This window comes from Neomonachus schauinslandi, chromosome 13, assembly GCF_002201575.2.
Source record: "Neomonachus schauinslandi chromosome 13, ASM220157v2, whole genome shotgun sequence".
Taxonomy (NCBI): domain Eukaryota; kingdom Metazoa; phylum Chordata; class Mammalia; order Carnivora; family Phocidae; genus Neomonachus; species Neomonachus schauinslandi.
The window spans coordinates 38,953,142-38,968,549 of NC_058415.1; the positions used below are offsets into that span (position 1 = coordinate 38,953,142).

General features: G+C 38.0%; 1 protein-coding gene and 1 pseudogene across 1 annotated transcript in view; both read right to left on the reverse strand.

The window, feature by feature from the left end:
* MPDZ (multiple PDZ domain crumbs cell polarity complex component) overlaps positions 1–15,408 on the reverse strand; it is a 148,887-nt gene that overhangs the window by 70,795 nt on the left and 62,684 nt on the right. The window contains 3 exon segments of the mRNA XM_021682415.2: positions 4,957–5,155; positions 14,738–14,861; positions 15,123–15,407. Coding sequence (XP_021538090.1) covers positions 4,957–5,155; positions 14,738–14,861; positions 15,123–15,407 — 608 coding nt within the window.
* LOC110573810 lies at positions 11,180–14,671 on the reverse strand (annotated as a pseudogene).

Here is a 15,408-nt window from a genome sequence, read left to right on the forward strand (position 1 = left end):
CTAGATAACCAATATACCTCCAAGATCCTCAACTTAAGGAATAGTTAGGTAAGAGAAACACTGAACTACAAACTGGTTCTGCACTTGTGCAACTAAAAAAGAAGTACGTATCAAAATTACACAATATAAAAATCATGAAGACTATTAAACTAGCTATCCATAACTTACCCATGAAGACAATAAGTACATAAAACCTTAGCAGGGGAGGGCACGGATCAAAGGACTGTCTTTTATGTCATAATAAAATCCGAATTATGCCACTGGTATAATTTACTAAGGGAGGAAAATATGTAATTTCAGACATACTGGATATTCCATAAAAAGCATTCACTCTGTGAGGTCACTTAAATTTGGAGTCAGAAGACACAGCTCTGTGTGCTCATCAGAGTGTAATGGGAGGGTAAATCACCACTACCAAATCTCCATATCCTTAATCACAAGAAGGATGTCACTTTTCATGCGGCTATTGTAGCTGAAAAGCATAAAACAAATATAAAACAGTGCTTTACCAGGGCATAAGCTAGCCTGGTCACGCCTGATCACTCTGGGCAGACTCTGTGTACACTTGGGAGTCTCTCTTCATGACACTTTCACCTCCAGGACCAAAAAATAAAGCAGAAAGCACAGTTCAGAGGGTTTAGGAGTACACTGGGAGACAGAGTCACATTCTAATTCTGGTCCTACTTAATTTATTCATCTACAAAAACACCTTCTCTATGGTGTTAAAAATATATTGAATAGTAAATTTGAATTTATCCCTTCCCAAAATAATGAGTAAAAAAATGTATAACGCATTATGTCAGGAAGATTGATTCTATTTTATACAAAGACAAATAAAGATAAACCTAAAAAGCCTATTCAAGAAAACTGGTATTGGGGCGCCTGGGTGGCTCAGTCGGTTAAGTGTCTGCCTTCAGCACAGATCATGGTCTCGGGGGTCCTGGGATGGAGCCCCAAGTCATCAGGCTCTCTGCTCAGCGGGGAGTCTGCTTGTCCCTCTCCCGCTGCCTCTTCCCCTGCTTATGTTCTCTCTTGCTCTCTGTCTCTCTCTCTTAAATAAATGAAAAATAAAATCTTAAAAAAAAGTATTATTTCTGAAGATTCAATAAAGGTAAAGGGAAAGCCAGAACACACTAGCAAAGATAATAATAATCAGTTCAAAGGATTGTGTTTTTAAAATGTTTTGAGAAGGAAAAAAATGTTTCTATCCCAAACAATGCCAAAAATGAATTTTCCTCTATATTTGTCCCAAACTGTTTTTCCTTTTACCAAGGATAGGGGACAGGGAGTTTTACAAATATTTTTATGATATTTTAGACAGCAGTGAGAAAGAGGAAAGAAAGCAGTTTTCATAAATATTTACCCCAATACAGACAGTGAGGACACCGGAACAAGATTCCCACAATGCAACAGCACATGCAAAGCAATTTTAATACATGCCTAGTCATATGGCACATAAAACCTCCAAATCCCAGGAAGGGCACCAAAAATGAATTATGAACTGAATAAACACACTGAAACAGCTTCTTTGAGAGCTGTATTAGAGATTCTTACACGTAAACTAACCTTTGGTTACAAATGGAGTGAAAGGATGAAGAATAGCATTAGTGATGCTGAAATGTGATCCGCTATTAATCCAGAGACCGTGCCTGCACACACAGGCAGGATCATTCCCTACAAAGGAGCTTGAAGGCTTAGTAGTTGGAAAATATGATTTTCAAATGAGCTCCCAATCATCAGTGCAATGTGAACAGGTAACAATCTCATAGTTCTGCTGGTATTTACATTCTCACATAAATGAAGAAAAGAAAGCCAAACTGTTCACACTGAGTCTCTATCTGGATCCATCCCTGCAATGGGAAGTTACAAAAGCATGAAATGGTTTTCACAGACAAGTTGTAACACACAGCCATAATGAGCTTTTGAATCACCGATACTCACACATAAAAGGGGGCTCGATCATCAGCAGGTGCTGCAGAAAATCTAGAATGTGCAGCATACGCGGCGGCATCTTTTTACAATGGTGTTAACAAATGTCAGTGTCTTGTGCGGAATGTGAGATGCATACATATGTAGTTACAAGTGGGTGCTCCTGGTTGTTTTTTTTTTTCCCCTTTCCGCCTCCCTCCCCATTGACACCTCCCCCAGAAAAGCATCTGCTCTTTACTGGTGTCTATAGCAGTGATTATTAACAAGCATAGAAAAATGTAACTGCAATCAATCTTTTATTCCTTGATCAGGAATTCATCCCACACTTTAGGTTAAGGCAGGTGAATTCTGATTCAGCTCAGTAATTATCTGGCAGATGTTAGAAGCAGCTGCTGCTAAGCACAAAACCCTGGCTATTATTACAGAAATATAAGAGCTCCTGGCAAGGTGGAGTGAGAAGTGAAACAGAATGCATTCTGGTGAGGCTTCACATCTGGTTTTCCATACAAAATAATGAAACCTGGAACTTAAACTGGCTGTTCTTGAACTCTTGAAACTCAAATTATCTACCCAGGCATGCATGAATGCACACACACAAAGTTCCTTGCTATCTATCGCAAACGGCAAAAAAGAAATGGGGTGTGTTGTCTTCAATAAGCAATGCTTTTCCTAAAACCAATCAGTTATGAAACTGAACCATTTAGAGTCTTTTTTTTTAAGTCCCCCCCCAATACACTCCTCCACCACCATCCCACATTAAACTAGGTTCATAACAAGAGACAAAGAGGAAGAGATGTGGATAGAGCCTAGATCCACGTAATGACTACAAAGCTTAATTGGCCAGAGGCAATGATATGGTTCCATTCAGAGTAAAGGAAGGACTAGACTTTCCTTTTGGGAGAATTAGTCACATAGCTCTTAAGGTAAATCTAAACCTTCTGCTACATAAAAGCTAGTGATAAGGAAGGGACAGGGCCAAAACACTTCATGCAAAATGCTGCTCAGCCCTGGTCAATCTAAATGGCTATTTATTTTTATCATTTCACACACTTTTTCTGAAAAAGGATTATATGATTCGAAATTCTCTCTACCATTTACCCCCTAAGTCAAACTATAACCATCTGAATCTCAGCCTTAGTAGGACACTTGGGAAGAAATTAACGTGTTTTGTGATTATGTTTATGAATTATGTGTGTGTGCGCCCACACACAGGTGAGAATGTGAGAAAGAGATTGATTGGCTAATTGATTTCCAGAGGAGGGAAAGTTGCAGGATTTTTCTTATTCTCTTTTTTAATTTAAGATATTACATTTTGACTCCTGGGATCCTAAGGCAGTAATTTATGAAGTTACCTCGAATATCCTTAAAGGTCCTAATAAAGCTGCTGTAAGCATGAATGGGTCCATCCTGGTGCTGACTCAGAAGGTGGGAAAACAAACAAACAAAGCAAATAACAATAGCAGTAGAAAGAAGGAAAGGAGAAAAAGAACTTTGGGAGCTTGAAAAAGTACCGGACAACTTTCCTAGAGTTGACTAGATGCCTAACTATGCTAAATCAATGTCACAATGGTCTTATTTCTTGGTCACTTTCTAAGTGTTGCAGTACATTAGAACTGAGGGGGACAGCGAGATAATCAAGCACCATTTCTGGTGCTCAGAGTGCCAAAAAGTGGGCAGGGGACCTGCAGCCGTGCTCATAACAGAAGACATGCATTATCACACAATAAATCAAATGACCAATTACCAGGCCATGTGTGTTTTATACTACATCTAAACTATGTAAGCTAAAAGCCTTGCAGTAAGGGATCCCCACGTGGTCTACATCCTTCATCTTTGAAGCTAGCGCGATGGACACCGGCCCACAAGTGGTAAAGAAAGCTCTTAAAGTTTTTATTTTTTCTTAGAGGCACTGAAATTTTTAATGTACTTGGACTCACATTATTAAGATAATTAAGGAATTGTCACAGGATGAAATGATCTATTCCATTATAAAAGTCAAAAGGGCATGCAAAATTATGAAAGCCCATTAGAGAAATTCTGCCCCCAAATAATACTACTTTTGTATAAGATGGCAGAATCCACTTCAAACAGTATATATTTTTCTGCTTTTAATGATGGCAGAATGAAAAACAGACTGTATATATATTTTTTCTTATCTAAGCTCCAGCAATATATACTTTGCAAAAGAATAATACAGAATGCAGTCAGTAAAATAACATTAATACAGCAAAGTTTCCCATAATGGTAATCATTACATTAATTTAAGGTAAATAATCTTTCCCTGAGCTCTTATTTTACTATTTTATCCCTTATACATTATATAAAAATATTCAATGGTTAATGCTAGAGAAAAAAAGCCAAGCTATTACATTGATGAGGTGTGACAGTCATGAACTGATTTTTATGTTGGCTCAAGAAATGTTTAGTAACTTTAAAAACCAAGCCACATCTATAACGTGCTTTTAGCACATTATGGGATTATGGGATAGTTTAAGCACTTCCTGACAAAATATCCTATGTGACCTACAATTGGACTATACCAATATACTGGTGACTGCTCTTGGATCATGAGGTAGTTGACCAAATGGTAAATTATGGGTCAGACTGATGCTGTTCTATATGGTCTTTTCCATGACTGGCCATTAGAGAACTAGCTTAGTCCTAGGATTCATATACATCAATTAGGTAGTACACAGTCCCTTACATTGAGGCCAACTTCTTTGTAAGATCCTGAGTGGACCCTCCTGCTCTGTGAGAGATGTCTCAGGTTTTTGCAAAAGCACTGGAGTAAAATTAAACACGGGAGGCAAATCGTTTTCAAATATTTCAACATCGTATAGTCTTAAAGAAACTATATCTACAATCAAGAACTATTCAGGAATAATCAAATTCCTAAGGGTTTTATTTTTAATAAATATGTGATAATTTTTGCATATTAAACAGAAGTACATACTGAAAAAAAATTCTGACTCATGAATTGAAATTCTCGAATTTCCCAAGCCAAACTGGAGTCCAAATGATACTTACTTTATGTCAGGCCCAATGAGAGAGTGTCTTCTCAACATCGCTCGTGCCTGGGCATTGGTTAAACTGATAGTAGATTCTTCATTAATAGATAAGATGCAGTCCCCAACAGCAATCCGGCCATCTCGACTAATGGAACCTCCATGAATAATGCTTCGAACGATCATCCCCAAGCCATCCTTATTAGCACTCACTGTCATCCCTATGGTAAAGGAGGAGCACAGATATGTATCAAATTCGTGACCCTGAAATTCATTTTAACTTGAATTTAATAATCCCTATGGATTCATAGATAAAAGAATAGGAGTAACTTTTTTATCCAATAAAAAAACAATCAAAAGGAAAGAAAAAAGTTTCTAACACAAAATATATTTTAAGTACATTTTAAAATGTTTCTGAACCTGTATCTAGAAAAAGACATCCTATGTTGAATATACTGGAGATGAAATAGGTCTACGCTGTGGAGTGAATATAACTCAGGCTATTTGATGTGTTGCCCCCTAAATAGAAAACTCTCCCAAGGAAGGTATTTTGACAATAACAGATCAATTTTATAGCAGTTCATCTCTTATACATAGAAGAGAATAAAGAGCAAGACTACAAATGGAAAATGAGTTGTATAAATTAAGAAACTCCATGCTATTACCTTATTTCTACATCATTTATTCATTCACTATATATTTACTATATACTTACTATGTGCCAAGTTCTATGATGATTTCTTGAGATGAAAAAAGCATACCTAACACCAAGAAGCTTGTATTCAAGTCTTATCCTCAGTGCCTGATGTACAGTCTGTTTAACTGAAGTGATGTGGACCTAATTCCAATCTCTTCCCATTTCATCTCTAAATCTGAAGTTCTAGGAGCTTCCAGATCCAGGTATTTCATTGCCTGACATGTTCCCTAGATGGCTAATAGGAAACGCAACCTTAGTATATATAAAATTGAATTTCCAAGTTTTCACTTCCCTTATTTCACCAGGTCCCTTCCTCTCTTTGCTAAGGGCATCATTATGCTCCTCTGCATTTCTCAAAGCAGAAATGCTGGAGTGGTTCCTCATTCCTAACTCCCTCGCTCACCTCTTATCTCTAATCCATCACCATGTCCTGTCATTTCTAGCTCCAAAATTTATCTCAAATGCATCCACCTTTCACTGTTTCCACACTAACCCTACACCAAGCCGGCACTCCTTGCCTCACTTTTTGAAAGAGCTTCCTAATTGCTCTTCCTAATTGGTCTCCTGACAACCGCCAATGTGTTCTTCTCAGAACAGACACAGCGACCATTCAAAAGAGACAGATCACATCACTCCCTTGCTAACAATCCATTACCGGTGTCCTGTGGTGCTTCATATACAGCACACCTAATTGGCACAGATGTAGGGCACTGATGGACTGGCCCTCCCGACATCACCCGTCTTGAGCACCATGCCCTTGGCTCCCTGGCCTCCAGCCTCATGGACTGCTTTCTGAAATACACCCAGTCTCTCCCCACTTCAGTCTTTGCCTGACACCCTCTTCCTGCAGCTCTTGCACAGCCAATTCCTTCTCACTCTTCAATACCACTCCCTGAGAAAGGGTTTCTCAATAAACACCCTCTGAATTTATGTTTCCTTCTCATCCTACCCTCACTCTACTTCTTCAAAAATATAAAACCTTTTGAAATTATGTTTAAAACTTTATATAAAATTAATGTAAGGAGGGGCGCCTGGGTGGCTCAGTTGGTTAAGCATCTGCCTTCGGCTCAGGTCATGATCCCAGGGTCCTGGGATTGAGCTCCACATTGGGCTCCCTGCTCTGCGGGGAGTCTGCTTCTCCCTCTGGCCGTACCCCCTTTTGTGCTCTCTCTCAAATAAATAAATCTTTAAAAATTTTTTTTAAAAAATGTAAGTAAATTCACGTAAAACCAAGTACTAAAAGTTCCTTCCAAACAAGTTTATGTAATTAAATAATGTAAGGAGAGCTATAAAGCTATAAGGGTAGTTTATAAAAACTGGCTTTGAGAGACATCACAAATTCCTTTTTAGGTTTGTATTTTTTATATAAAAATAAAGAAATTCTTCTAAATATTAATTTTAACAATACCAAATTAGACATATTTCAAATATTTTTTTCTTAATTTTTAAAAGATTTTATTAATTATTTGAGGGGGAGAGAGTGAGCGAGAGAGAGCATGAGCAGGGAGGGGCAGAGGGAGAGGGAGAAGCAGACTCCCCGCTGAGCAAGGAGCCCGATGCAGGACTCGATCCCAGGACCCTGGAGATCATGACCTGAGCCGAAGGCAGATGCTTAACCGACTGAGCCACCCTGGTGCCCCATATTTCAAGTATCTTTTTAAGAACAATCCTGACTATAATATGTTTCCAACTTGATATTTCATGTCTAGATATGGGACATCTGAGCTCTAGTTATCTAGCTATAGTTCTCTCGTAGAAATGAACCATTATCTAATGTATTTAAAATATTCTGTTAAGACTTACACTAATGATTTTTATCTTTATTTTTTTAGCAACTACAAATGAAGTTTTATTGGAACCTGACTGCGGCTGTTCACTGACGGATCTTCCATGGCTGTGTCCATGCTGCACCAGCAGAGCTGAGCAGGCACAACAGAGGTTGTATCCCCTACACAATCGAATGTATTTACTGTCTGGTCCTTTACAGAGAAAGTGTGCTGACCCCTGTTTTACATCATCATAGGAAATTTGCTAGTGCTTGGCTCTACCTCAATTTTCCCAGCCATGGAGATTCTTTTTTTCCAACAGCTTGATCGAAGTATAATTGACAAAGAAACTATATATATTTCAAGCATATAATGTGATGATTTGATAGACATATACCTTGTGAAATGGTCACCACCACAGTTCAGTTACTTACATAATTACCTTTTTCGTGTGTATGAGAACACTTAAGGTTGATTCTTTGAGCACATTTTAAGTATACAATATAGTACTAACTATGGTCAGCGTACTGGACATGAGATCCCCAGAACCGGCTCATCTCACAGCTGAAGGCTTGTATCCTTTGACCAGCATCTCCCCATTTTCCCCATCCTTCAGCCCCTGGAAAACACTATTCTACTCTGTTTCTGTGAGTTAAACTTTTTAAAAAAGTTTCCACACATAAATGAGATCACGCAGTATTTATCTTTCTCTGGCTTATTTCACTTAGGTCCATCCATGTAGTGACAAATGGCAGGAGTTCCTCCTTTCTCATGGCTGAATAATAGTCCACTATAATGGACATTTTATTTTTTTATTTTTTATTATTTTTTGGAAGCACATTTATAGATTTTAATGTTCCTAAGAACTGTTTTCTGGGAAATTTTCTTTTTTTCCCCAAGTTTTTATTTAAATTCAAGTTAGTTAACATATAGTGTAGTATTGGTTTCAGGAGGAGAATTTAGTGATTCATTACTTACATACAACACTCAGTGCTCATCACAAGTGCCCTCCTTAATGCCCATCCCCCATTTCAGCCCATCCTTCCCGCTACCTATCCCCCTCCAGCAACCCTAAGTTTGTTCTCTATAGTTAAGAGTCTCTTATGTTTGCCTTTCTCTCTGTTTTTATATTATTTTATTTTTCCTTCGCTTCCTCTGTGTTCATCTGTTTTGTTTCTTAAATTCCACATATAAGTGAAATCACAGCAGCATTATCAACAATAGCCAAACTATGGAAAGAGCCCAAGTGCCCATCGACTGATGAATGGATAAAGAAGATGTGGAGAGTGTATGTGTATAATGTGTGTATATGTGTATATATAATGTGTATGTGTATATATCTATATATATATATAATGGAATATTACTCAGCCATCAAAAAGAAGGAAGCCTTGCCATTTGTGATGGCATGGATGGAACATTAAGTGAAATAAGTCAGAGAAAGACAAATACTAATGACTTTTAAATGTATTATTGTCAAGAAAACACCTCTGCTTACCATAAACCAACAAACAAGTTTAGACACTGTTTCATCCAAGATGGGTTTCTTATGAGCAAACAGGTGGCTCTGAAATATTTCAATAGGGACTCTAGTTTGCCCGGATGCTGCCACCCTTCCCCCAAGACCCACCAAACAACTGTACTATAGTAAAACTAAAATGCATGACTATGAAACAAAATTTAATTTGGTGGCCTGTACCAGGACTCTAACCCATCATCTTGTTCTCACTAGCACCATGCACTCTACAACAAAGCAAGTCACAGACGTGGGACAAGTCACTGTGAGCTATAGTAAACATGACCTCTAAGTTCATTTTTAATGGTATGTTTAACTCACAGTTCTATCAGCTATCACTATTAAGGCCACCAGGTCACATCAACTACATAAACCAGAAGTTGGCACAGTTTGCTCAGCTTAGAATCCCCTATCACCAAATGATAATTTTGCAGGTTCAACAAATTCGATGTAATAGCCACTAATTAGATTTTGGTTGTAACTTCTAAGATCTCTCGAATTTTTCCTGGAAGAAGTGTAATAGAATAGCCCAAAGCATGTACGGTAGAACCAGAGAACTGGTTCCAAATCTGAGTTCCACCACTTTTAATCAGTGTGGCCTCGAGCTGACTTAATGTCACCCTTGGCTTCATTTTACTCATCTGTAAAATGGGAATCATGCCCCCCTTTTAGGGTTGTTTAGAGAATTATCTGAGAAAAACATGTGGAGTTCCTTTCAAAGTGCCTGGCACAAAGTGCTCAATAAAGTACAAAATAAAAACAAAAGGAAACTCACAAAATGTATTTTAAATGCATCTCTATCCCAATACAAAGCTACATTGCTCTCTAAGGGCTAAACGCAAATCTTAATTCAGCTTCAAAATGAAACTTCTTTGAGCAATCTTGATGTAGCCTTGGGTAACTCAAGCACTGAAATGTATTATACGGTACATGAAAATCAGAGACAGACTAAGGTTTGAGTACTGGTTCTACTCTCTAACAGCTGAGTACCTACAGAGAAATTCCTGAGTCTGTCTAGGTTTCTAGTCCTAATCAGTGAAAAGAGGATAATACCTTTCTTTCCTTCTTTCCTTTTTTAACCTTTTCTTTTTACTTTCTAAGTCCTAACACAACATAATTATCCAATGGACCACAAACCTTATCAAAAATCATCAAGATCAAATTTTTTTTAAAAATCACTATATGCATGTGTAGTATATCTGCATATAACATTCCTCCCTTAAATTTAACAAAGTAAAAAAAAAGTGATTGTGACATCAAAGCAAACAGAATGTGGCAGCTTTTATGGAAACCTGTCATTTATTAATAATTTCTCTGGTTAACCCTTGAGAAAGAAACAAATAATCCAGAAGGCTAAAGCTGCAAACAACCTTACACAGTTGATTAAAGGGAGAATCTGAATCTAAGAAAAATGTGCTCAGGGGTGCCTGGGCGGCTCAGTTGTTAAGTGTCTGCCTTCGGCTCAGGTCATGGTCCCAGGGTTCTGGGATCAAGCCCCGCATTGGGCTCCCTGCTCAGCGGGAAGCCTGCTTCTCCCTCTCCTACTCCCCTGCTTGTATTCCCTCTCTCGTTGTGTCTCTCTCTGTCAAAAAAAGAAAAATGTGTTCAGTGATAGACCCTATCATAACATACTCTCCTACCAACACAAAGCCAGCCTCTAGTTAGGTTTTCTAAAACATAAACATGCTTTTTATTACTTTAAGTTGTAAAGACAACACCTTCTTACATTAAAAGCTTAAATGAATGCTTTAATTATTTTAATGCTTTACATAGACTTTTTTTAATAGTCCTTTTTTGTGATTCCGTTCACATGTAGTTACTCTAAGTGCTATAAAAATCTGAATATTGAACATCTGTCATTTGAGATCATAGAGAAATATTCTCTCTTTGGCATACTGAATGCAAACCCCAAAATGCTAGAGAAACCTCACTGGGTTCCAGAAAGTCTAACATCCTGGGACAAAGCCCTGTAAATATTTTGCATACATAAATTATTTCAAATAATGTCAATGAACCAGAGAAATAACACTAAAAGTTACTTATACTTTTGATATTACAATTTAGTTGGTAAACTAATGAGGGTATAATGTCACACTTACAAGTAAGTGGTTTAGTCTCACAAAGCAAATGAAAGGGCTTCCTTAGGCTTTAATTTTAAGAAAAAGCCCCAAATCAATACAACTTTTATTGCATCTTTAAGATTTCATAAATAAGTCTGAAAAATCATCTGGCATCTTGCTGTTTCTATAGCTGGATGACTTACATCTCATTCATCAGCCTGCTGAACTGTTCCTTTTTTAAAAACATAGATACCATCCAAAAATTTTCTGATATCCTTGCTTTTAACTGTTGTGGCTTGCTGAATCAGAGCAGCTGAGTTTGATACAGATTCAATATCATTTCCTTCAAGAATTAACTCATGTTTCTGGGTTTGAGATACCGAACAAGCAACACTTGGCCTCATCTGAACCCTGCAGATATATTTTTCACCCAAGACATTTTGGATTTCAACAAGAGAACCATTCTCCTGAATAACAACATCGATGGGGAACTGACCATTCACAGACCTGATCTTGTACTGGAAGCCCAGTGTAACGCCCTTGGTCGTGTTCTCTGCATGACAACAGATTACCACGGGCAGTAGCCCATTCTGTTCAGTCCCCAGCCATTTGTCAACTCAGAGCCTCTTCTTTTGCTTTCCAAGGAGACTGAGCTCTACATGGATGTGACTGATGTCCCTTCGCAGGGTTCCTCTGGGACCCTTCACAATACCAGTGCATCCCTTCAGAGTGAGGTCGACTTCTTCTGTGTTGACAGAGTGTTGACAGTGGTCTTTTGCTCTCACAGTAGGTGTGGCAAAGAACTCTTATGCTTTAATTTTAAAATCAGAGGTGACTGGGCGGCTCAGCTGGTTAAGCATCCAACTCTTGATTTCAGCTCAGTTCATGATCTCAGAGTCGTGAGATCGAGCCCCGTGTTGGGCTCTGCACTGCTCTTGGAGCCTGCTTAAGATTCCCTCTCCCCCTCTACCTCTGTCCCTCCCCCTGCTCACACTCTCTTTAAATAAATAAATAATTTTAAAAATAAAATAAAGGTTTAAATGAATATCCTGATATAATAGAAAGCAAGAACACTTCACCTTTCACTACTTTTTTTCCCCAAGAGCTTAATCATCTTAGTATTTTTTTTATGTCAAAACTCAGAAGTTAAGGTAGAAGCAACCCAAGTGTCCAACAACAAATGAAGGAATAAACAAATGGAATACTCAGCCTTAAAAAGGAAGGAAATTCTGAAAATATTTTTTTAAAAAGGAAGGAAACTCTGACACATGCTATGAATGGATGAGCTTTGAAGACATTCTGCTAAGTGAATAAGCTAGTCACAAAGGGACAAATACTGTATGAGTCCACTTACATGAGGTACTTAGGATAGTCAAGATTTATAGAGACAGAGAGTAGAATGGCTGCTAGGAACTAGGGGACAGGGAGGATATTTATTATTTAATGAGTATAGAGTTTCAGTAGGAAAAGATGAAAAAGTACTAGAGATGTTTGGTGGTGACAGCTGCACAACAATGTAAATGGACTTACCTGTCACAGAAATGTACACTTAGAAATATTTAAAATGGTCAGTTTTATGTATCTTAGACCACACTGAAGAATGATGTAGCCTAACATACTAAAAGAACAAGCAAAAACCCATTTGGCTGTCTCAATAGAGGAAGAAAAATATTTGACAAAATTCAACATTCTCTCAGCAAACTAAAAATAGGCAAGCAATCCAAAGGGTCGGTTTGTAAAACCAGGTATGGTCAAACCATGACTGTTAATTGAGTCTCCCGGCGGCTTCCAAAATACTTTACCGGTCTAAGCCAGAATCATCTTAAAACCCAATCTGACCCTGTCACTCTTCTGCCCTCAGCAACCACTGCCTATAGGAACCTCCAGCAGGAGGGTGCTAGGACAGAAGTCCTGTGTCCTGCACATGAATCCCTCCAGCAACTGTATCCCACCTACCATTCCATTAGCATCACGTCTCACTCCGCCCCCTGTAACACCTCACTTCATCCACGCCACACAAAGTTCAGTAGTGCTTCACATGTCTGCCTCAGCACTAGCAGCTTCCAATTTTCCCCAATTATGCGATAAAAATCTCCTTGAAATCTTTCTAAACTCCTCCACGCTCAGAGTAGGGATCCGCTATTCCCTCCTTTACGCCTTCCATGTTCTTGCTATGAATGTCTAGCAGAGCATGTACAGTATTTTAATGCATTTAGGATTTGATATGTCAATTTGCTTACTCTCTTAAACTCATGATCCTTGAGGAAAGTGGTTAAATCATGGTGTCTATGCATAGTGACTAGAATATAGAAAACAATAAATGTTCAATAGTTGAATAAATAAATACATTAGAATAGGAATTTTCACCTGGGCTTTGCAAAATCTCTGCCTTATAAGAAGGTCAAAAAAAATGGGTTCCATGGTCAATTAAATATAAGAAATGCTGCATTCTATAACTTCTTAGACATCCACAATGCACATTTGAATACCAAAGATACTGAGAAGTAATACAAACAAAAACCTGTCTCCTTAAGTGTATCACATTCCCAACTTCTAAACTTGTAGCCCATTTATAACTTCCATTAACATCCTATAGAACTAGTATTCAAAGTAACATGCTTTCAGAAACACTTTAACAGATGAAATATTTCTGACATGTTTAGATATCTATGATATCTGTCTCATAATTAACAAATTATAGAAAGTTCTATAGCTTAAGTTTTATATTACTCTATTCAGTGTAATATGAAAGATATAGTAAAGTTAAGTAAAAATTCTCTGCTATAGTTCCCCATTTAGCTGCTGTTAGTAGTACCCAGCTGCCACCAAATGGAACAAAATTTAGAAGGAGACAGAGACTGGAATTCTACTCACCAAGTAAGCACGGTTAGACTTCACTGCCAAGTCTCAAACTTAACAAGGAAACAAGACTCTGCCATAAGATATCAATGCAAAGGGCATTGCTTGGTTACATGATAGAAGGAACAAGATCTCTGATGTAGAGCTAAACAGTGTCTTGGGCTACGACTGGGCATCCAGAGCAACTAAGTTACGATCCTATTTATCAGCACCAAGCACTAGGGATAGAGCTGAGTCATGAACGCAAAAGAACAAATGTGCTCTGCCTCCATATAGTTTTAGCTATTGTAATTAGGATCTTATTTCTACAGGAAATCTTTGCCCAATTCAGTAGGGTTTGTGATTATTAACCAGCCTCAACCCCTTTATGGGTAAAAGAGGACACAAAAATCCTGCCACCTGGAAAGAAATATTGAATAACTTGCATTTATAGTTTGGTGGTAGCACACCTGGCTGTCTTTTTAGTCTTTATTTCACTGAATGAGATAAATTAAATACAAACTGACTTATGCATAACTGGTAACATTCAAAGAAACTAATAATTTACTTTTTCAAAGAATTCTAAATTCCAAATTGCTGACTTTTCATTTTCTAAGAATTCCTTTTCTGATTTGCTGTTTCATACACAAACAATTCATATATCTTTTACTTGAATGTGAATGAGGCTCATGAATACTTTTAAATAATTAAGAGAGTGAGGATTTAAGCTAGTCTGAAGTAAACAAACCTGTTAACCATTTCAGGAAAAATAAAGAGTACATAAAAAGAGAAACCAGAAAAACTACAGGAACATTTATGACATCTATTTTACTGCTTACAGCCAACAATGCTGAAACCATGCTCAAGACTTTGTCTCTGGCAAGGGAGTTGAGAGGGAAGATAGGTGTGCAAAGGAAGGCACTTACCTAGGCTGGAGTTGCCTTTTGCTATAGTAATAGTCCTCTCAAACGATTCTTTGGACAGGTTTTGGAGCATGACGCACTCTGCAGTTGAGGTCAGGGAGCTCTGCTGAATTAAGAACTCGGAGCCCTGACAGAAAATAAATAAATAAATAAATAATTCACATGGAAAGGAAAACAAGACTTTGGAGTATTTCAACATCACTCATGTTCTCTAATTGGTTATGCCTTCTTCAGCAGGAAGCTATAACCAATAAGTTCATAGGTTGGATTCTGAAAATCTCAACGTCAAGAGAGCACTTGCTCCAAATGCAGAGATCAGCCAGAATACTCCAACGTGTCACTTTTTCCAACCTCATCATCATATACAATACATGTCTTAAAACGTTACCTTTCCAGTTGAATCAGGTAGCATGGGAGAAGTAAGTTCTGCACTTGATATCATTTCATTTGGTAGGTGAGATTCAGCCCACGTTCTTGTGTTTTCACATTTGTATGGCTGTTCAATAGCATTTGCAGGGGTATAATCATTTACAGTAAAGCCAGAGGCAGGCCCCATGCTCAAGTCTACTGAAGATGGACTCTCATCCTGTCTTTGCAGGAGATTCTGGGTGTATAGTTCCTCCAAGGACATGTGCAGATCAAGTACTGGATCTGAAGAATTTTCAATAACATCC